Source organism: Cydia pomonella, chromosome 16 (assembly GCF_033807575.1).
Source record: "Cydia pomonella isolate Wapato2018A chromosome 16, ilCydPomo1, whole genome shotgun sequence".
Taxonomy (NCBI): domain Eukaryota; kingdom Metazoa; phylum Arthropoda; class Insecta; order Lepidoptera; family Tortricidae; genus Cydia; species Cydia pomonella.
The window spans coordinates 5,381,330-5,404,639 of record NC_084718.1 but is presented as its reverse complement, the minus strand read 5'-3'; the positions used below and the strand labels follow the sequence as shown (position 1 = coordinate 5,404,639).

The following is a 23,310-nucleotide window of genomic DNA, read 5'->3' as shown; positions in this document are numbered from 1 at the left end:
AGTATATTTTTTACATTCTAAATTGTTTTACATATAGAATCACCACTCTTTGTTAAGCTGTTATAGAATGGTAGATACTTTTGAAGCGTTGTTTGATCCGCTACTTTTGATGCTGACTGTACGAAAGAGTTCACAAATATCTTTACAAGCCAAAGTTCCAAAAATTATATTTACACGACCTTATTGTCTATGTCTTAGAGGCGTGTTTGTGAACTAGACTCTAGTTTTGCGATAACCTTGCACGCGATCTCGTGTGATGATGCCAATACACATAATCATTTTGATTGGTTAATAATGCAAAGCATTACATTTTGTTACATGGTAACAGCGACAAACAAAGTGGTATGACTTGAAATATTTTTACCATAATATGTAGGTAAATTATTAAATAATTTCAAAATAAAATTCCATAAACAATGATCAAATTCTTCATTCAAAAGTCCGTTCACACTATTACATAACAAAAATGTTTCATGGCGGGCTTGGAAAATGAGTTGTAGTCTGAAAGAGCTCGGCGCGCGCGCCGCTCGATTCCATGAAAAAAGCGGATCGTGGAAAACTGGACGTTCTAAATTTGAATTGAGTTTAGTGTTTTTTTAAAAGTAAGTTTGACGGTTAATGTAATGAAATGAAACGTGATAGGTTTATTTTTAAGTAATATTCCTTGGTGTGTGATTATAAAATGTGGAATTTATTTAATCGTTGTGGTATTTGTGGAAATGTGGAAAGTGGTCGCAAAGCGAAGTGTTGGCGAAGGGTTATTACTAAAATAAATAATCGTCATTTGTTTTAATGGTTAAAATTTCATCATAAGAATATGATAACATTTTCTTTTTAAATAATTAAATAACTGATATATTTTTAGAGTAGGCAAGGGAATCTCTCCCCCTATAATAAACCGATTAAAATTGAGTTCTATAGACAATCAGAAACTGATAACTTTAGTTACTAGGTAGGTATAGCGATGGGCAATTTCTGAAACATTTCACATATTTCCTTAACGTTGAAAATTACATAATTGACAGAAAATATTTCTGTCAATTACTTATGTACGGACGGTGGACGGAAGTTCAAGACCGCGTTACGCTGCGCCTTTTATTCGTATCCGTAGCCTTTCTTTTCATTTTTTTAAACATATCTGCTACATGTTGTATCGTATGTGTATATCAAACATGTTTCATTTTAATGTAATAATTTTAATACATGAAATTTCATTTTACTCTCTCTTATTCATTATCCTAATACACCATAATATTCGTAATGTCTTTATTGAGCATTATTTATTATAAAACTCCGCTTGACGTTTCATTTTATTTGGCATGCTGTTAATACCGATAAAAATAATTGTGAACAGTTTTAAAGCAGGCAGAGCTTTAACAAATTCTTTATCTAAACATATTATATAGCAAAGTCGCCCCGCCCTGTCTATCTGTCTGTTCACTAAAAACCAAGAAAATGAAAAGAAATAAAAGCAAAATTTTCCATTTGAAACTTACAGAAATTTACATGAATATTAAGTGTAAGTTTCACTTTGGAAACTTACAAGCTGCCCATCACAGTCACGGACTTTAATTGTCGTGCCATGTAGGGTTTACTTCACATTGGATATTTCATACCATTAGTATTAAAAACCAAATTAGCTTGCCCTAAACCCTAATCCTACGAAGCTGGTGGTCCTCCTAAAATAGCAGCACCTCAGTCAGCGCATCCAGACTATCCAGAGTGATAGCTCGTCGGTCAAGGTCGATGTGTAATGAGCCCTCGTTGATGTGAGCTGTTGCTCCGTTGGTGGGTGAGAAACAGCAGCCACCCAAACACTTAAACAATTAGTCATCGCATTCCGATTTAAGTTTTATCAGATGATGATTTAAATGCTTTTGTGAGTTCAGTTCAGTTCAAATATACTTTATTTATTCTAAAATAAATTCTAAATGTTAAACAAATAAAATAAAAAATAAAAAAAACAGAGTACATACACTGGTATATCCATTTCATTATCATTATTCAAATATAATAAATAATGAATAATTTCGAATAACAATTGATCCTACGTTGTTTTATCATTCATGTAGTCTTGTGTGGTATAATAAGCTTTAGAAATAAGTTTACGCTTTACATGATGATTCTTAAATTTATTAATTGATAATTCAGTAATATGGTTCTGAAGTTTATTATAAAATCTTATACAGTGAATAAAAAAGTCAGTTATGGTTGCATGAACATGTAAAAAACATCCAAGTGGCGTGGAAAATATGAAAAGCTGCATTCTGGAGATACAGTGGTGATTATATCTTGATTGATACTGTTACAAAAACAAATTATTTAGGCTATCATATTATTAGACGACCTGTCTGGCCTAGTGGGTAGCGAGCCTATGAAGCTGATGGGTCCGGATTCAAATCCTGGTAAGGGCATTTTATTTGTTTGATGGGCACGGGTATTTGTCCCTGAGTCATGGGTGTTTTCTATGTATTTTAAATATTTATATACCATATATATATCGTTGTCGAAGTACTCATAACACAAGCCTTATTGTGCTAACTTGCACAGTCAATTTGTAGAATATTTATTCATTAATTAAACGGCATTGGTCCCATAAGTAAAAGTTGTTCAGTATGGCCTATAAAGTAACTGCGCAGAGGTAAGTATAATAATAGCTTTAGGTATGTCATCCAGGTATATCGTGTATTAGGTGTTTCGTTCGTCCATTAGGTTATTTGAGCTTAGCTATTACAAACTTATGTAGTTCATTCAATGTTTAGGTAAAATTATCGTATGGAAATTTAAAATTAGGTGAATCCAGCATAGATGTTTCAACATTAGTTAAAACAACTTTGGGTATACTGATATGTTAACCTATGTATAAGATTTGGCGAAGCTTGCGTAGAACTTATTTTAAATGGGTTTTTAACTATGAATGAAGTGAGCATAGGAAAGGGTAGAAGAAGAAAAAATCTTGTATTTTTTCCTTATCAGGACATGATAACGAATACGCCCTTAAACTGATCCCCCCTCTATGTTACGACCTGTATACCCACCAATGGCCTTGAGGCGCATTTCTGATTGTAAAACAAGTTATGTATATATGATTTGAATTTGTTATGAACATGATTAAAAGTGACGTTTCTAGTTAAAGAAATCTCACTTTTGACACTGAGAAATCATATCCAAAACAAAACCAGATCAAATCTCTAACCTGTTACTACAATCAGAACACGCCTTTTCCCATAATATCAACTTTACTCACCTCATTTCCCGTACGCGCGTACTACTCGACGGAGCCGTTTAAAAATGATTTAGCGCATCTATTTCTGGGGTAGATATTTTGTGAAACGGGCATACTTATCCCAGTTTTCAGCTGTTTGGGATTGCGCGTTTGAGCTGCAATTTGTGCCATTAGATCATACAGTGTATATGTATGTACGAGTATGTTTACAATATTAGCACTCGCTCCCACTGACAACATGGAATAATATATGTATGTGTATTAGCAAATATTAGGTACTTCTTTATTCAGTCGTCACGTTTACAAATTTGCAAGTTGTAGAAACAGTAAAGTTCATGGAAATTTTGGAAATGAAAAAAACTTTTATTTTGGAAATGGACTGAACTTTCAAGTGGAAATTTGGCAACTTTGGAAACTTTCCGTAGCCACGTCAGTCGCCACGCCACGTTGGCCTAGATTTTTAGCAATACTTGCGGTAATCAGTATAAACATGCGAACATTCAGCCTGACAGTTGTATATACACTGTGGGCTCGAGTAATTCGACAGATTTTAAAGGTGTCTTGTGGACGGAGGTGGACTTCATTTAGAGACTAAAATGTCATACAAAGTTTCTTGTGAAAATTTATTTCCGTAATAACTCAGCGAGAAACGCCTTTTTGACTCCAACGCTGCTACTATGTTTAGACAATAGACATACCATTAAAGTTTTAAAGAAAACTCGCAAAAATATTTCTGTTAATAAAAAAAAAAGCTTTAAATATAAAAAGAAATAACGGGTCGTATGCAGAAAACACACACACGCACATTTTTTGTTGCCGAATTTGACCAAAAATCATACATTATACCAAAATTTTTTTGCTCCTTATGAACTCAGGAATGTGTGGTTAAAATATGTCGGGTTATTCGAGCCCACGGTGTGTCTTGTTTATGAGGAACTAAAAAGCATTGTTGGTCGTCGATAAGGTTGATTTCAAATTGAAGCTTTATAGAAATAGCACCTTATTGACAACCGGCATTATTAAGTACCTTTGGTTGAAAATGGCACATATGTTAGTATCACTCAAGACTATCACAAAGTCTGCCAATGTCTTGACAGTCCGCCTTGAATGACCGGCATTGAATCCTGCGCAAGCGCATGCCAAATGCTGTTACGCTATTTAGAAGTATTTTCGAATTTGAGGCATTGCTCGAAAGTAAACTCTGGTTCTATAGAAATAAAATTTACATTTTCAACACACGCCAAAATATAATTTATATTAAAAGGTTACTTCTGAAATGAACTTTACGTGGGTATTATAAAGTCTTTTTCCAATTGTCACCTAAGCTTTCATTCAATGACTTTGGTATAGTATACATATATACTTTTAACCTATTAATTATAAAACGACCTAACTACACAGCATTTATAGTTACGGAGGCAATTTTCGAATTGATATTCTAATTAAAGTTACTTATCAGAACCCCTAGTGTAAATTTATTCAATAGCGTGACGTGACGTACGCGTTTGCGTAGTCCCATTTTGTATGGGATTGAGAAACAGTGTGCCAAGCGGGACGTTTTGGAAAATCAAAATCCCATACAAAATGAGACTTAACGCAAACGCGTACGTCACGTCACGTTATCGAATAAATTTACACTAGGGATACAGCTCTTTGAACTGACAATTAATTTGTACATCGACTATATAAACTATTTTGCCTATGCACTAAATCGAGTTCAGCAATAGTAATTTACTAAAGCTCTTATATGCTGTATAGTCCTCAAAGAGATACAGCGTATCAGCAATTACTGTATTGAAACCTCTTATTCTATAATATCGATGTTATTTTACAGGGTGTCTCCTATCATGGGACTTTAAACGCAGGGCTCGATTCTACTCACTACACTGAGCTACTTTTAAGGACCAACCTCGAAATGGTGAAAAAATGTTTGGCTTTTTCATACATTTTGGCTAATCAGATATTGATGTATGGAAAAGCCAACAATTTTTTCGCGACTTCGGGGTTGGTCACATAGTAAAAGTAGCTCGATTTAGCGGATAGAATCGAGCCCTGGATCTAAAACCCCATGGTGGGAGACATACTGTATACTGGTTCAGTTCGGTGTTCACTGCAGTCACTTACCGAACCTCGTATGTGGGTATAAGTAAAGTATAAAGATACGATATTTTAAAGCGCACTAGTAAACCTTGACATATTTGCAAAGGAACGATGCCAACTCGCGATTTATCACTTTAACGTTCAGTTTGTTGGCTGATTGAGACAACATTTGAATGGATGGCTTATTAGCAGTAAACTTGGCCCCTATTCGACACGTGCCAAAGTAATACGGCTCGGCTGCCTTAACCTTTTCACGTTTGGTTTCATGGTTAACAATGTTCACATGACTTGGTTTACAATATTGGGTGCAGCTTTCAAGTCTCGTTGACACCTAAAACTGAGGGCCTACCGCTAACCACGTTCGACGCATTGCCTCTCTGTTGCACTTGTAAATTTGTACTTAAGTGTGACGGGGAAGCAACACGTCAAACGTGGTTCGCGGTAGGCCTTCTGGTCATACACACTAAGGTATGCATGCGCAGTTTTGTCTGTACAGTTCAACTGCTCAGGACATATAGGAAACTGCATAATCGAATGCCACATACGCTCCGTTTTAACTGTGCAGTTGATAAGACTGCGCAAGCGTACCCTAGTGTGTATGGCCAGCTTTAAAAGTTGTATTAAATAAGTATAGAAGTTACCAAAGAACCAAAGTCAGTAAGGGAGAATCGGATGCTAGGTAGGTATAGTTCGTGACATCCACGATGACGCGTAGATTTATCAAATCTAACCTTTATTAACATCACAATACGTGCCCAGGCCCGCGTCTTCGAGAATGACATTCTCTACTCGTATACATATAACCCTCTGCAACTGAGGTGGGATTCTTGTAATTATTCCACTGAGGAGTAGTCTGTCAGACGTGCATTTTAGTTGCTATTATATTTAAAAATAATGAACTACTATAGGTGTAAGTGTATTAGTAATACTTTTTAGTAATGTATAAAACCGACTAAGGTTAATTTGATGGAATAAAACTCATAAATCAGTAAAATATTCAATATTGTTTATAAACATCATAATATAGGAACTTTTGCCACACCCCTTTTTAAAAAGCTATATAAAAAAAGTGAAACATAAAATCAATAATTATAGCTTAAATTTACCTTCTTCTGGCATAAAATAAACAATAAAAAAATAATCAAAATAATCCTTAGAGCACTTTTTTTTAAATTCAGCCTTGAAATTCGGTCTTGCAGTCTTCGCAAATTAGCGCCGCACACTGCAGAACAATCGGTTTTGCACAAGAATAACAGGCAAATCTCGTTTGCTGCTTCAATTTGGCTTGGGCAAACACGACATATTTAGGATTCAGGCTCAGTTGGTGGTGGTGGAGGAGGTAAATCACTACCTAAAACACAGCGTAAAGTCAGCCTGATCATCGTGTCTTGGTAAAGAAAGCAGGTGTTCTCGACGTCCTTGAAAAATCTGTTTAAACCAAACAAATACATTTTTGCTACGATAACAATCTCGATTTGACGTTTGAGTTTCGCTCTGCATCCTTTTTTTTGTAACTCTGACATCGGAATCTCTAGTCTCGGCTTGCCTACGCTCTCCCCTCCTCCCCCTGTTCTCATTCACCACTCTTGGCGCGGAATCCATAACCTCACCTTCCAAACTTTATTCTTCGCCTGCTGACATTTCGCTTTCCTCATGAACCACCTCTTCAATGAGAAAGTCCTGGTCGGCTACATCATCGTCACAATCACTGAAGTCCTCTTCAATTACCATTCCAGAATTTGCTGCTCGTTGTTAATATTTACAACTCGAGAGGCTTTTCTGTCTGAGCTTCGCCATCTAGAATTAGATACCTAACAATATACTGAAATGCACCTAGAAAATATTTTTACAATAATTTACTGAGGTTACGACTGGTAGACACTATGAATATAATTATTTTACTGACGTGACGTATGTGAGACAGTATGGAGTTATAACAATATTACTGACAACACGTCTGCTAGACCCATCACTTATTACTGACCTTATGTCCTATGGACACCAAACAGCTCTAACTCCACCCATGCGCACGCCGCAGCTGCCGTCGCTGCGCTGGTGGGACGCGTACGTCCACGCAGGAAGGTACAGGGAGAGACAGAACGATACGCCACTAAATGGCGACGTAGCAACAGCGCATAGGTATTGTGGTGTCTGTCAGACGTAACGTCAGTTGCAGAGGGATAAGTACAAAACAAGCTAAATATTTGAAAACTTTAACACGAGTAATAAGACTACGTTTATTTCGTAAAACAACCTCCTCTGTTAAACTCTACGTATGTTACGTGTCGTAAAAACAAATCGGTTGACACACTTCGCGGCAGTAGTAGTTTTCAGACTATGATGGAATAAAATATATTATAATAATAATTGACGACCGGTCTGGCCTAGTGGGTAGTGACCCTGCCTACGAAGCCGATGGTTCCGGGTTCAAATCCTGGTAAGGGCATTTATATCCGTGTGATGAGCATGGATATTTGTTCCTGAGTCATGGGTGTTTTCTATGTATTTAAGTATTTATAAATATTTATATATTATATATACGTATCGTCTAAGTACCATCAACACAAGCCTTATTGAGCTTACTGTGGGAATTTGTCAATTTGTGTAATAATGTCCTATAATATTTATTTATTTATTTAATATTTACTTAATAATTATGGTTACAATACTAGTCACGGACCACGGACACATACTGCTAAAATAATTTTCACATGTATAAAAAGCTCATGTGCTATATTTATTTTTCAGCGACATGGGGTTAGAAAATGGCACCAGCGACGTCTTTGAGGTAAGAAAATAAAAACTAAAATGAGCATAATTATTTTGCACGCCATCTATACAAACATGGCGATATTAGCTACTTACGAAACTTAGGAACAACGAATAAACGAAATGTGTATGAAGGAGCTTCAAGGCGTAGTAGTTTAGCGTTTGACCAATAGATGGCGGGCTTCTTTAAGTTTTCGCCTAATCGCTACTAGATGGCACTAAGCGTTTGAAAAATAAAATGATAAGTTGAAAACCTATAAATACTAATTCGATCGGGATGCAATTAAATAACAAGTATCGATGAACAGTAGTGAAATAGTAATGTTACGGTTAATAGACGAGCAGAACGTTTGCTACGAACATGTATGTAATTTTGAATTACTATTTTGAAAAATGTTGATTATATAAACATGGGTAGCTATCGTAAAAGATAGTTTTGAAATTGTAAACTTGATACAAAATATTTTAACTATTATTATTCGTTCTCTTTGGTTTGTTATGACTAGCAATGTTATTTCTATTCAAAACAAATGCCAGTAGATAGGTAAATAACTAATTATGATTTGGAAAATTTAACGTACTAGCGTATGAATATCATGAGATTACGCCACAGAAATAAGCACTTTTTGTACCTATTCTTTTTGTTTCTGCTTTTTAACGTTCCGTACCCAAAGAGTAAAACCCTATTACTAAGCCTCCGCTATCCGTCCGTCCGTCTGTCTGTCCATCTTACACCAGGCTGTATCCCCTAAACCGTAATAGTTAGACACTTGAATTTTTCACAGATGATGTATTTCTGTTGCCGCTATAAATAAATACTAAAAAACAGAATAAAATAAATTTTTAAGGGGGCTCCCATACAACAAACGTGATTTTTTGCCGTTTTTATACATAATGGTACTTCAAACCTTCGTGCGCGAGTCCGACTCGCAGTTGGCCGGTTTTTTTCTATTTAGTCTAAAAGTACTTAATTTTTTTTAAATTAAACAACTTTAAAAAGTATCTGTAAGCTTAGTAAGCCGATAAGTCTGTTCCATTACATCACAACTTTACTTAACTTTACAGCGGCATTTTTTAACGGACGATGCCTTCTGTTTGACTTTTTGACCTTTCAAACAAGAGGGCTAGTTCAAATCTGTTACAGTTTTATGACGAAACGATTATTTAGTACTATCACAGAATAAGTAATGTACAGGTTAAAAAGGTCAGGTCAGGTAGTGTTCAGGTTTACGATCTTATTGTAACCTTTTTACCTGACGCCCATATTTTTTACGCACAACTGGATATCTTGTGTAACTGTCTAAGCTGTCTTTTTACGGCATACTAAAATAAAGGAAAAAATATTTAGGGATTATTTTTCCCAAATCGTTCTAGAATTCTAAAGCGGCATACGAACTTTAAATAGTTATTTGTTTTACAAGGGGGTAAAGTTGTTAACTTCTTGTGTTAATATTTATACCAGAGCAAGCGAAAGAGTCCAAAATAGCACAGTGAGCATAGTGAGTGGTTCGAAGTGGAATCTTGAGCATTGCGAGGTGTGTAATTATTTTACATTTCTCATGATCTGAAAGTGGGTCATTGTTGTTTTAAAAAGTGTGCAGAAAATTATACGTTTCTGCTCTGGAGCACTGTACTGTCTAAGTACGTTTTTTTTCTTCTTTTACGATAAAATTTATTAAAATTTAAATTAAAATAAAATAAATAGTTTTAATATTTTTTTTTCATTAAAATTTGGTTTAAATTAATTTTTTGTACAATTTCCATTCTGATAATTATCCCTCCATTCCATAAATAACAATATTTTTACCTAAATTGTTAGTTCAAAGTACCCTCAAGAAATACTACTGAAGTTCTTAGCCGTGTTTTTTTTAATGCACATGTATTTTACTTTTCTCGTATTCGAAATGAAAAATAGGGTGTTAAACTCGGGTGAAAGGCACAATGAACGGAAATGAGTGCCTTTCATCCCTTGGTTAACAATCTACTATTGTTGCACTCTTTCAATTTTCTTTTTTAACTTCCAGGCTCGCACTTCGGAAGAGCTCGGGCGCTACCTCATCGCGGCCCGAGACCTGGCCCCAGGGGACCTGGTTCTCACCGAACGACCCCTGGTATTTGGCCCTAAGGCCACGGTTGTACCTGAGGCCACCATGCCGTGTGTGGGATGCTACAAGCCCGTACCCACTGATGTTGGAGAGAGATGTGCTAAGTGAGTGTCTCTCTTTCTTTTGTTTACGACCATTTTTGGTTTAAAAAAGTGTGCCTAGAAGCTAGAAGCCAGTTTGCTTTGCAAATCCAGATTTGAAGCACCAAAAGAAAAGACCCAGACCAATGTCTTATTGTCTCTTCTGCTCGCAAAATTAAAAAATTTAAATCTTTATCGCTTTTTTATCATAGTTGTCACTATGCCTGTCACGTTCTAACAAGTATATAAGTGCGAAAGTGACAGGTAAGGTAGGGTGGCCTAAGAGCGGATGTGCCACAAGACCGGATACATACAATTTTGCACGAAAGAAGCGACATTTTTCACGGCTGGCAACATAGTTTTGTCCACCATTTTGTTCTGCCCCTCCCTTCATACCGCGAACGGCGTTGCTAAAGACAGGTCGCGTGTAGCGGAGCTGACAAAAAAAATTGCCATTTTTAGTAAATTTTGGCGATCCGGTCTTCAATCCAAAAGTTCGTTGCAAAATTATGGTGAGTATTTATCATTTTATTGCTTTTTAAGTAGAATTCTGTGTAGAATTAGCAAGTGCTCTCCAGGACTGTATACTTGGTTTACGCCTAGGACGTCTGTAAACAAAGATCCGGACTTTTCTCCCATTGCCAAAGTACGGACTAAAATAGTCCGATCTTAAAGCACTAAAAAAAATGCAGTGGTTCTCAAAATTTTCAAATAGCGCTGGAACACTAAACCTGTCAGGCAGCCATTTTTACTTCCATCATTTATCTGCATGGGTTCTGAATTAGGTATATAGTGTAATTATATTTATCTATGAGTTTAGTTCAGTTCAGCCCTATTTTAGCACATACCAACTATTACGTCCGGTCTTAAATCTCTATCTTCCGAATGCTACATTGCTACCCGACGCTGACTGAGTAAAGTTTGAGAAACTCAATTTTGCTCATATTATGCTTGGGAGGGAAGATCGGACTAAAAATGCCAAAAAAATAATAATTACCTGTGTTTGCCACACCAAGCAAAATTACAGGACGATTTTGTGGTATGTTGTTTTCGATTTAAGACCGGATATTTTCCTTTTGTGCACTCTAATGCTACAGCTTCAAGGGTGAAATTAAGCAGTAGTCCGAACTTTGGCTTCGCCAGGTTTTTTTGAAAAGTAGTCAAGAAAACTATTCTGTCACTTTGAAGGCGTGTCTCGTATAATCTACAGCGTGTATCGAATTAAACGAAAAGTCACCAGATTATTTGTTTTATTGCTAATAATTTCCAGTAGCAGTCCATTTGTAAAATAGTTATAGGAAATGATAAAAGCAATGTTTTTTATCATGGTCCGAACTCGACGAAAAAGCGTCCGATCTTAGGCGACCCTACCTTATAGTGACAAGTGATAAACGACTATGCTACAGCCGCTGGTCTTGAGCCCCAATTCCATGGTTGCCACACTAAGACAAAACTGTGATTAAATAACACGCCGATTTCCTAGTGCATACGCACAATACGCACACATTCACAGATCGGCTGCTGAGCGGTGACGGTCTATTCTGCCAACTCAATTCAATAATCAAAAATACCACGCTTAGGGCATCCGCTAGCTAGCGCGGGCGCACGCACGCGGTTGCCGTTGTTGGTAAAATCCGTCGCACGCTTCATCAGTTAGCGTTACTCATACTACTTTTCGTTAAAACGCTCACCCGCTCTGGGCAACCGCACCAATTAGCGGACGCTATAGTATAATATAAACTAACCTCATCATCGTCTTCATCGATTTTTACGGCTTTTTGCCACGGCTCCTGGGTTCTGGGTTCACTTAGCAACTAATCCCAATAATTTGCGTAGGCACTACATTTATACGAACATAAATTGACCTAATGAGGTTAAAAACGTTCGGGGAAACAGGCGTCTTTTCTGTGGACATTACAAAGGTAAACAATTTGAATTTGGAATTTTCTAAGACTTTCATCATACAAATTTAACGTAGAAGGGATTAAGATGCCAAAGGATATAAAGTAGGAAAGAAAGTTTTTGACCCAATGATTAAATGGGCGGTTTGTGAAGTACATATTTCCTGTACAAAATGACCCAGATTCATGTATTCCCTGAAGATACCCAATATAGCGGCGTGGCGTAACTTCGTTTGCGAAGTTTGTACAAATAAGAAAAACTGATTATTACTTTAGGGGCTGGCAGTAATACGTAGTCAGTAAGTAGATGTTTGTAGTAAGTACTTAAACATCTTTTTTTTAATGCGCGACGTTATGGTCTTTTGAAATGCTCACAAAAACTGTCCTAAAGATACTAAGGAGCTCCTCCTACAATTTGGAAGCTTTGAAAAATTCTAATTAAAATCTTAATAGATATAACACACAGAAGCACAGCACACGGACTTTATTTTTTGACGTGATAACGTCTTATAAATTGATGAACGCCGGTAGCATGCACGAAAAAGTGTCACGTTGTGCACTGATCTCCATAGTAACGTTACGGACACGTTGTGGACAGATCTCCATGGTAACTCCTTCTTTGTATTATAGAAAATAATGATAATTCAGTGATAATAATTCAATTCAATTCATAAATAAAAGTATGCAAGTTTTCATCAATGTTTTCTTATGATGTTATCACGCATAATTATCTTCCGTAAACCTACTTTACAGACAACCATTTTTTTTAACATGATCAGTACCCCTAGTGTAAATTTTATCGACATCATAACGTGACGAACGCGTTTGCGTTAAGTCTCATTTTGTATAGGATTTTGAGTTTCCAAAACGTCCCGCTTGGCGCGCTCTTTCTAAATCCAATACAAAATGAGACTAAACGCAAACGCGTACGTCACGTTTCAAAATCGAATTTATTTACACTAGGGGTACAGAGCTGGCCCTGATTTTTGCGAATTCAGTAAATATTTTTTTCGCTTAGGGCAGTTTGGCCATGCTTACCCGGCTATACCTTTTAACATGTCACTACATCAAAGAGTTCATTGGTTTTATAAGCTGTGCAAACATATTATAAATAATTTTATAAGTTGTGCAAACATGTTATAAATAATTTTAATTCTAATCCCCCTTCTAATCCTCTGGAGAGGATTCCAGAGGATTCCATGAAAATATTAATATCGCATTTCAATGCAAACTAAGTTTTCTGAATAACTAAATTGAACACAAAACTATGCAGACATTGTCAATGCTAGTGTCAATCAACTCTTATTTAAGTTAATTTTAATTTAATTTATTTATTTAAGAAACAAACAGTATTTTATAGTTATATATAGCACTGGAACTTTTCTTAAAACTAGACTTACAGTTTCCTTAATGAGAATATTTTAACATCATGCTTATTAAGTAGTTTCTACATAGTAAAACAGAGCTATTTGTGTGCGCAAAAACAAAAAACAAACAAAAGAAAAGAAATATTATGAGAATAAAAACATAAGAGCATTATAACAATTATGGTATTGTTTACAAACTGAAATTTCAAGGATTTATTATCTATTAATAAAGAAATTATAAAAAGCAGTAACATCTAATACTGAGATTATTTCTTTATAGCGCCAATCTAAACATTTGGGTTATTAATTATAACACTGCACTATCTATGCAGTTTTAAATCTATTAAACATGTAAAAATTAAATAATACTACGCATTTACGAAGGTCGGACGAGCGAAATGATTCAGAGGTTTCGTACACTTCATTATATTGTTTTAGAAAACAATAAACGTTCAGATTTAATCGAGGTTGACAAGGGTTTAAAAAGCCTGTCCTTAATTTTATGTTTTGTGTACACAAAACATCGTAATATCTAAAAAATATGACTATATGTACATATAGTCATATTATTTAGATATTACGATGCCTTTAAATATACCAATCATCTGTCATTTAAACAGTACCGTATGTAAGTGTAATTAGTTATGTACACTTCGCCATAAGGAATTATGACTGAACTGAACCGTGACTCGAGCATACAATTTTATGTACAATATTTATCGGACAACACACGTTTTTCATCCCACTTGGAGGACCTACAATGACCTACATTTTAACAACAATACATGTTTATTGGACTTAATAATAGTGAGTGATTTTAAAAATACATGCTATTTATAGGTACATCTATACAACTGAAAAATAAATCAAAATTAGACATATTTTCGTGATTGTTTTCTATCGAGTTAACTTTAAATAGGAGCCCACAGATTACCAGTTCTCCTGATATTATTAGTCCGTCAGTTAATCCCAAAAGGTCACACATTAACAGTTCCATTTCATGTTTTGGCCTGACGACTAATATGAACCGAGAGTGTGTGGCCGCTTGATGATTCCGGTCAGCGTCGACAGATATCGGCCGGACAGTCCACTGCTACTTAGTGTGTAATAGCAGAGATAGCAGCAGGCCATTGTCGGCAGGCATTAATCGCTTATTGGCTCGGGACGGCAGGCCGCCCGAAAGGACAGACTGCAGGCGGACTGGTTATGGGTGGGGCCTTTTACATTTTAAGGTTTTGGTTGCAAATATAGTCTAGTTTCCATATGATTTATTTCGTGGCTCTTGATTAAAACGTGTAAAAATGCAATGTAAAAATTTCAATTTCCTTCCTTGTCTCTCGCTTGCGCTCCATGATACGGGTGACAGCAACCGCGTGGTGTACCTAAGGGTCCCCAACAAGCCCGGTTCTCCATACATATTCATATTTATAATTTTATTGGTAAAGGTAATTCTTATTTAGATTTTTATTGATTAAGGACACGTACATAAAATTCGATTACATTTAACTTAATGTAAATTATATAATCAATTAAATACAAATGTCAATCATAATTATAAATCCAAAATCAAAGTAAAATGATGATATTAGAGAAAATGCAATAAATAATAATTTAATATTAAGAATAACATTTCACAGCGAAAATAATGTCATAGATAAAATTCACAGGTGAACATAGACCTGTGTGTGTGAAATATGTAAATATTTACATTGTGTGTGTGGATCGATGATACTCTGTCGAAACATTCATCGATAGTGTAGCAGGCCATCTCTAATAACATTTAATTTATTTTATTACTAAAAGTGACGTCACTATGGGCTCCTCGGATGTCGGCAAGTAACGCGTTGAATAATTTGACCCCTATCACACCGTCGGATTTCTTGGCTTTAGCGGTAGTATGGGGCGGGACCATGGCGGGACCAAAAGCAGACTTCCACCGCGCGTACTTCTGCCAGACTGTTGCTCACGGGTCTTATACGAGCTGAGATTACTTCTAACGCACTTACACGCTTCCAAGATGTAGACACTAGGTAATGTTAGGATTTTATGTTTAATGAATAAGGTAAGTGCTGAATGGTCGTAAGGTTTCCCCGCTATTATTCGTATTGCTCGCTTTTGGAGCTTGAACACTCGCTCGCGATCAGCCGCTGTCCCCCAGAGGCCCATACCATAAATCAGTATCGAGTGAAAATACCCGTAATATACTTTTTTCATATTTTCGTCTGAAAGTGTCGGAGCAAGTCTCAATAGTGCAAAGGCTCCTGCAGATTGTCACACACACGGCCCGATTCTAAGAATGAAATACTATAACAATAAGTTCTGGTTTAGATAAGTTCTCATTTAAATATCGTATGTCGTATAATTGACAGAAGCAGCTCGATTCGGGCAACCAATGACACTTTGACATTAGAAATATCGTAGATAAATCTTATTGGAATCACAGCGGAATCAAAATAAACGTCAATTTTGACATGCCGTTTAATCATCGAACTTTTAAAGATCTTTCCAAGTTCTTAAACGTGTCTTAAGCATTCTTCGAATCGCGCCGATAATATCTATGCGAGCTGACCATGTTACGAGTAGATACAAACGTAGTTACGCTCTCATTTTAAAAGGACCAGATAGATTGTTCTGAAACTTTATACTTACAATAGGATAAGGTATAATAATATCTAGTCGTGTAATTAGTTTATATAGCTTCAGCTACCATAGTTAAAAAATACAGCGAATTCATTTAAGTTTTTCATACAAAACTTGTTTTTGCTCTATTTCGTTTGGTTTATAAACTGGAGCTATATAAACTAATTATAGGACTATATATACCTCATGTCATTATATGTGCTTAGTTTCATTACAATCCAACGCGTAGTTTTAAAATGAGGACGGAACTACGTTGTATGGGAAGGTGAAATTCAGCCGAGCTTGCCGGGGTCTCTAATTCTTACATTAAACTGTCGAATGGGAATATATACATGTTAGCACGCACGCTTACTAAATGTCCGGGATAACATTTTCACCGAGTATGGAGGGACATCTTGTTAAAAGTATTAAGAATGATTCACGTTCGCACGATCCGGGGCGGTCCGAGACGATCGACACTTCGTTTTCACCGCAAAAAAAGCACGTGTTCAGTGAGGCTTGGAAGTGGCTGACTATAGAAACCGAGGTGTCGGACGTTTCGGCCCCGACCGGTCTAACGTGCCAGTCTATTGTGAATAACCTTACATAAAACAAGAACGTGCCCTAATTCTGTGAATAACTCTCCTAGACCCATTCGTATTTAAAAAGCCACAAGCTTAAAAAAAATGTCGCTACAGTTGCTACAAACTTTATCATAAAGTAGTCTAGTGGAGGTTAATGGGCATCCAGCCCAACACTCAACAGCTAGGCAGTGAAATTGTCATTGCTAGGCGAGACACGGTAGAGTACCAGTATTATACTCACGGCTCGGAAACCGGTAAAATTTCCAAAACGTTATCATTTACTTGGCGCAAAACCTGTTAATTTCGGTTTCGTTCGTAAAACCAAACGGTTTAAACCAAAACATTTCCATTTTTTTTGTCAGATTAACCGGTTTAGAACAATAAAAACCAATTTGTTCCTATGTGGGTGTCTTTTTTTTACACGGCACAGCACCAGCCCTCGAATAAACCCGTTTATTTAGGTGACAATATAGTTCTTGAATCATTCGCGTTCTTATATGTATAAGATATATATAACCAATTCTCTTTGATTATACTATAGGTACCAACTTGGTCAGTCAGGAAAAGTAGCGTATGAAACAACGCGCCAAAATTATCGGTTAGTTAACTGCGTAGTCTGATCCGCTAAATCTGACCGCTTTTCGATGAAGGAGAACATCGTAAGGAAACCGAACTTATAAGGCCTAGTTTCCTCTCTGGGTAGGAAGGCGCGACGGCCTCTGGTATTGCCTCTGTTCTGTGTTTCTCAGTTATATATACTTACCCCCTTATTCATAAACGTGTACTAAAGTTACGATGCCGCTGATCATCATTTGTCCCTTTCCGACGTATTGGTATGATGGAAAGAGACAAACGATGATCAGCGGCATCGTAACTTTAGTACACGTTTATGAATAAGGGGGTTACTGTTTATTTCGATATTCAGGAAAACGACTATTTTCTGCACTACTTCTACTTCCACTATTTGTAAACATTTAATGAAAGTTAGTGATTTATGTTCATTTTACTTTACTAATATAGAGTTTAAGAAGTAAAGATTTGAATATGCCTATAAAGGATGACTCACGCAAGACCGGCCCCGACTCGGGCCAAAGCATCCAACACGTCATTTTCTATGACGGCTGATCGGTGATCACGTGGTGCTTTCCATGCAAAACGAAGCGCCGGAAGCTCCGGCCCGGCCCCGGCCCGGTTTATCGTGAATCATCCTTAAGGGTCCAGCAAGAAAATTAGGCTTTATAGTCCTTATTTTTTAATTTGTCGAATAGAAAGACGGATAATAAGTAACCTTAACTTATAAAAAAATACCCTAATACCAGACCACTAAGGCCACTGCCTGTGAGCATTCGACTCGCTCTCTCTAACGAAGCCGTTGCAATAACATCCAGGTCAAGTGCTGGTCGACTGCAATTTTATTTAATGTACATATTTTTCGAGCGATAAATTTTTATAATGTTTTCTAAGTTAATTTCTTGAGCTTTTAGTACTAACTGCTTTTGAGGACCAAATTTGCTGATAGAGTTCACCTGTGCCCTCGAGTACTTTGTCAATATGCGATACTTGCTTGTATATTTATAATATAATATAAATATATAAAGATGGATGGATTTTGTGAGAGATGACATGAAACGAATGCGAGTGAACGATGAGATGGCGGGTGACAGAAAGATATGGAAGAAAAAGACATGCTGCGCCGACCCCAAATGAATGGGATAAGGGCAAGCGAATGATGATGATGATAAAGATGGATGATGACTAAAGGTTCGCTTTCCATACAAAAAACAATTGCGTTTTATGACATCGGTGTGTACTATTACTACATAAATATGTGCGCATCTATCTACTTTCGAATATTCGTTTACGCTAAATTGATAGAAAAACTTTATTCATACAGAAATCACTTAAAAAAACGTTATATTTTTTATCAATGTAACACCAAAATAACGTTTTTTGAATGATTTTTGTATAAAACAAAGTTTTTCTATCAATTTAACGCAAACTAATGTTCGAAAGTAGATAGATAGATGCTCTGGAGTTGCAGGCGTACATAGGCTTACGGAGACTGCTTACCATCAGGCGGGCCGTATGCTTGTTTGCCACCGACGTAGTATAAAAAAAAAAAAAAAAGATGCGCACATATTTATGTATTAATAGTGTGTAATGACTTAATAAAAGGCAATTGTTTTTTGTATGGATAGCGAACCACCTTTAGTAGGTACGATTGGGGCACACTCGACAATAGAAAGTTACAAGCGGTGACATGGCTACCCCATGCTGGCCGTCAGGTTGTCAAAGTTGCTATGAGATAGTATACTTTATGTCGAAGCCAGAACATAGATTTTGATAATTTCATGAAATATTTTAGAATTGATCACTTCATGATATGGTTAGGTGTTAGGTTAGGTTAGAGTCGATCATTTCATGAAATGATTTTTTTTATACTACGTCGGTGGCAAACAAAGCATACGGCAACTCAAGAGGAGTTACATGCGCGTTGCCGACCCTAACACTCCGCACCCTCGTTGAGTTGATTGCCACATCATTAAATGATCAATTAATTCTACGTAGGTATGACTACATTAAGGATGCGTTTCCACTGGAGAAGAACCAATAGAATCACTTCATTTGTTTTCCTCGCTCAGCGTGCAGTGTATTATTGGTTTTTAAAAACACATCCCTCGCTCTGCATCCTGGCACATCTCTGGTGGAAACGCAGCCTAAGGCAGACACGTCACTTTTGGTCAGTGTTGAAATTTTTTACCCAAATTTAGATAAGTAGGGCGTCACAAAATTCCACAGTTAAATTTTTAATTTCTAAATTCTCTGCTAACCTACCACTCACCTACTTACTTATATATACTTGAAGAGCACTTATTTTACCTATTAGCCGTGCTTACTATCAAAACTCCAAGTAATCCTTGCTCATGTTTTGTTTATAAAGAATTGTAATGCATAAAAGATTTTATTTTTCAAATCTTTCAAGTTAGATTTGCAAGAGAAGTTCAAATAATGGGATTTAGCAATTTTACATAACAAATTCCATTTTGCGTAAAAATAAATACGGTTCGCTGTTTTGAATTCTTAATCGTCTTTGTTTCTAGGAAGCTTTGTTTTTGAAATGATTTCAAAGTAATCGTACAATGAAAATTGACACTGACATCATAACTATCTCGTTCTTAAAGCCAATTCCGAGAAGAAAACCAATTTTCTTTTCAAATATGACAAAGCCAAAGCTTAAGATTAAAATAATTATAGCAGTCAGCGGTCCTTTTAAGTACGGTAGCGGTCTTTAAGGGTTTAGCCATTTAGAGTTCAAACAAATTTGATTGGGATAAACAACTTGTGCTTCGAATACAAACATCGTGTATATGACACAGGAAAAAATTCAAGCTGGAGGAAGTAATGAAGAAGAGTTATGTGTCATTAGTTTTTATAGTCACAATCAATTAATGAAATTTAAAGATAGGTCAGCTCAGCGCTAATTACAATGTTCACATTCATCTCCTGGATAATGATTATATATTGCAAACGATGAAGAAGAAGCAAATATCATCAAATAAAGTATTTGATATTCAGGACAAGCTACTACAGATACTGTTTATTACACACCTCAATATAACTATAAAATTAAAAATTAAAAAAGACCTCTACACTATATCCCATGCAAAGCTATCTATTTTATACAGAAAATGCCTTACATCATTTTGGAAAAAGCTGATACTTTTCAAACTGCTAGATCGATTTCTATCAAGCAAGGAAACTAGTTTTGACGTTAAAAATCCGCATCGAAATAGGTCCATCCGTTTTTCTAAAGCAAGCGTCAAACATATAACACCCCTCTTTCTGCGTCGGGGATTAAAAAAAAAAAACTATACCAAAAGAAATCAGCAGAACAAGTAAATGTTAGAGTAGATTACTAATATAGACACTGATGTGAAAACCATAAATAAGAAAGCATGGATGTACCTATTCGCGGAAGCCACATAATCGGTCATAACGACGGTGTTCTTGGTCAAGTTTTTAAAAATAACTTGTTCTTTTTCAGATGTGGCTGGCCAGTTTGTAGTGGAAACTGCCCAGGACTGACAGACACGAGACACCATGGCGCCGAGTGCGTAATACTGAGCGCGCGACCCGAATGTGTACTTGACAACATGCCTGACTATTATAGGTAAGCAGCATAATTGCGAATATGTTCCTATTTGGTTTACCATTCAATTGCCGACAGACATTTAATCGAATATTGTTTAAAAGACAACGTTTCAAGTATTTTCATTTCATCGACAAGTCATTGCGTCGAGGACTCGATACTAGGTAATTTGAACCGAGGTCTTTTAATTGACAGTTGACTTATTTCAATAAAATTCATGTCATGGCTTTTCATTTCGGGTTTTTTAAATTCATATTTTTACATATAATGTGTGGCTTTTCTGACCACAGTTCGTTTTCTTGGGGGTCACAGTTCTAACCTAACCCACTCCTGGCAACAGTTCATTTTCTTAGGGGTCGCAGTTCTAACCTAACTTATCCCTCTTCTGGCAGCAGTTCGTTTTCTTGGGGTCGCTGTAATGCCAACGTCCTTGTTCAGTGTAGTCTTTAACCTTGTCAAGATTTTAGTCTGTTATTTTTGAAACTTATCTAAGATACAAGTTTAAATGATTGTTAAATATTTTCCAGACATGACGCTCTGCTGCCTCTACGATGCGCGCTACTGCAGTCGACTGCACCTGAACTGTGGAAGAAGCTGTCAGAAATGCAGTCGCATATGGAGTGCCGTTCCCCTGGAACAGAAGCTTACGAGTGAGTTGTTTATGAAATTAAAAGCAATATTAAATACCTCCTCCTCCTCTCCTCTTATTTCTTAACGTTCAAAAGTTTTGCTCTGAGAAATATTATGTTAACAATAGTTAAAAACATGCTAATGTGATAAAAACATTGGGAATATTAGAATATTTATAGAAATATTGATTTCATGCACCAAACATTGTTTTAAGTCGTTAAATAATCACAAATATCTTTCTTTGTTTCAGTGAAGCCAACGAGTTCATCGTAGAATACCTTATGAACAACTTCATCAATAAGCTTGACGAGGAGACGAAGCAGAAATATCTTCCCGATATGTCAGCAGAACACCTTCACGTATTCTGTGGCATTATTGACACAAATGCACTCGAAATTCGCCTTCTGGAGGGTACTGAGCTACTTGCACTATACACCAATACTTGTATCATGGAACATAGTTGCATACCAAACACAAAACATACCTTTAGTCACGCGACTAAAGATAGGAATGATTTCTTTAAAATCACTGTCAAAGTTGTGGTTCCAGTGTTGAAAGGGAATCATATAACAACAATGTATAGCCATGCTTTATGGGGAACACAAGCGAGGAGACAGCATTTGAAGGATACCAAATATTTTTCCTGTCGATGTGAAAGATGTGCTGATCCAACTGAACTTGGAACCTATATCAGTGCTATGAAATGTCTAGGAGATGGAGATAGTATCTGCGACGGAATACATTTACCCGAAGACCCGTTAGATGATGAAACTGATTGGGCTTGTAATAAATGTCCAGTAAAAGTAAATGGATCACAAGTGCTTATGTTAATATCACAAATGGCTGAAGAAATAGAGGCTGTTGAAATGATGGGAGGAACAATACAGATGTTGGAAGATTTGCTTTGCAGATTATCAATGTTTCTACATCCGAATCACTATCACTTGTATTCTATAAAGCACTCCTTATTACAGCTGTATGGTCGACAAGCGGGTTACACTTCAGATGAAATCTTGAATCGAAAAATCAAAATGTGCAAGGATCTAATTGATATTACTAAGAAACTGGATCCAGGTAACGCTAGACTGAGTTTGTACATGGCTGTCTTGCAACATGAGCTACATTCTGCCTTACTTATGATTGTCAAGAAAGCCAACGGTGAAGGAAAACCTCTTGACGACTTAAAACCACTTATTTCAGAAGCTAAAACTGCTATTAACGCAGCATTGGACTCATTGAAAGATGATATGGAAGAAATAGCCGGTAAAAAGTTGTTTGCTGTAATTACTGAGAGTAAAAAGGATTTTGATAAGTATTATAAGAAAAAGAAGATCAAAATTTGATTTTGTTTATTGTTTTTTACTTTAAGTAATATTTTATAATTGTTTGTTACCTTATCTTTAAATATCACAGTTGTTTCTTTGTTCACATTTTCTTATATCTACGTTTTCTAATCATAAACTACACTTATAAAGAATTTTGTTTGTAATTATCCTTAAACTACTTTGCTTTTCAAGAAAAATACGTTATATTGGGTCATACATTTTACATTTATAAATTCGTTGCATCCTATTAACTTATTTAGTTTTCAGTGCCGTCAAGTGGGATAGCTGAGAACAGATATGCTGACTTTAGACAGTATTTTTTGACTATGAAATAATTTAGATAGTTGAAAAACTGAACCTATTTAGAACTGGTTGATCCTGATTAAAAGATTGTGAAAAGGATACTGCTGTCAGCCACGTCCATATAATTGAAAAATATTTCCTTGGCCTACTT

At 36.2% G+C, this 23,310-nt stretch overlaps 1 protein-coding gene across 2 annotated transcripts; it reads left to right on the top strand.

Moving 5' to 3' along the window:
* Window positions 1–477: 477 nt before the first annotated feature.
* On the top strand, window positions 478–23,300 carry LOC133526262 (SET domain-containing protein SmydA-8-like). 2 transcript variants are annotated; one of them, XM_061862806.1, is made up of 6 exons: window positions 478–654; window positions 8,075–8,114; window positions 10,120–10,304; window positions 20,797–20,922; window positions 21,429–21,551; window positions 21,782–23,300. In XM_061862806.1, exons 1-6 carry the CDS (start codon window positions 629–631, stop codon window positions 22,872–22,874), a joined length of 1,593 nt encoding a protein of 530 aa, XP_061718790.1. In that variant the 5' UTR covers window positions 478–628; the 3' UTR covers window positions 22,875–23,300. The 2 variants fall into 2 exon arrangements, with proteins under 2 accessions (XP_061718790.1, XP_061718791.1); XM_061862807.1 differs by having other exon boundaries at window positions 510–602.
* The last annotated feature ends 10 nt before the right edge of the window (window positions 23,301–23,310 follow it).

Coding starts and splice junctions, on each gene's coding strand:
- LOC133526262 (XM_061862806.1), top strand. CDS start 629: ATGAAACGTGATAGGTTTATTTTTAA. Junction 655..8,074: donor CGTGATAGGTTTATTTTTAA/GTAATATTCCTT, acceptor TTTATTTTTCAG/CGACATGGGGTTAGAAAATG. Junction 20,923..21,428: donor AACATGCCTGACTATTATAG/GTAAGCAGCATA, acceptor AATATTTTCCAG/ACATGACGCTCTGCTGCCTC.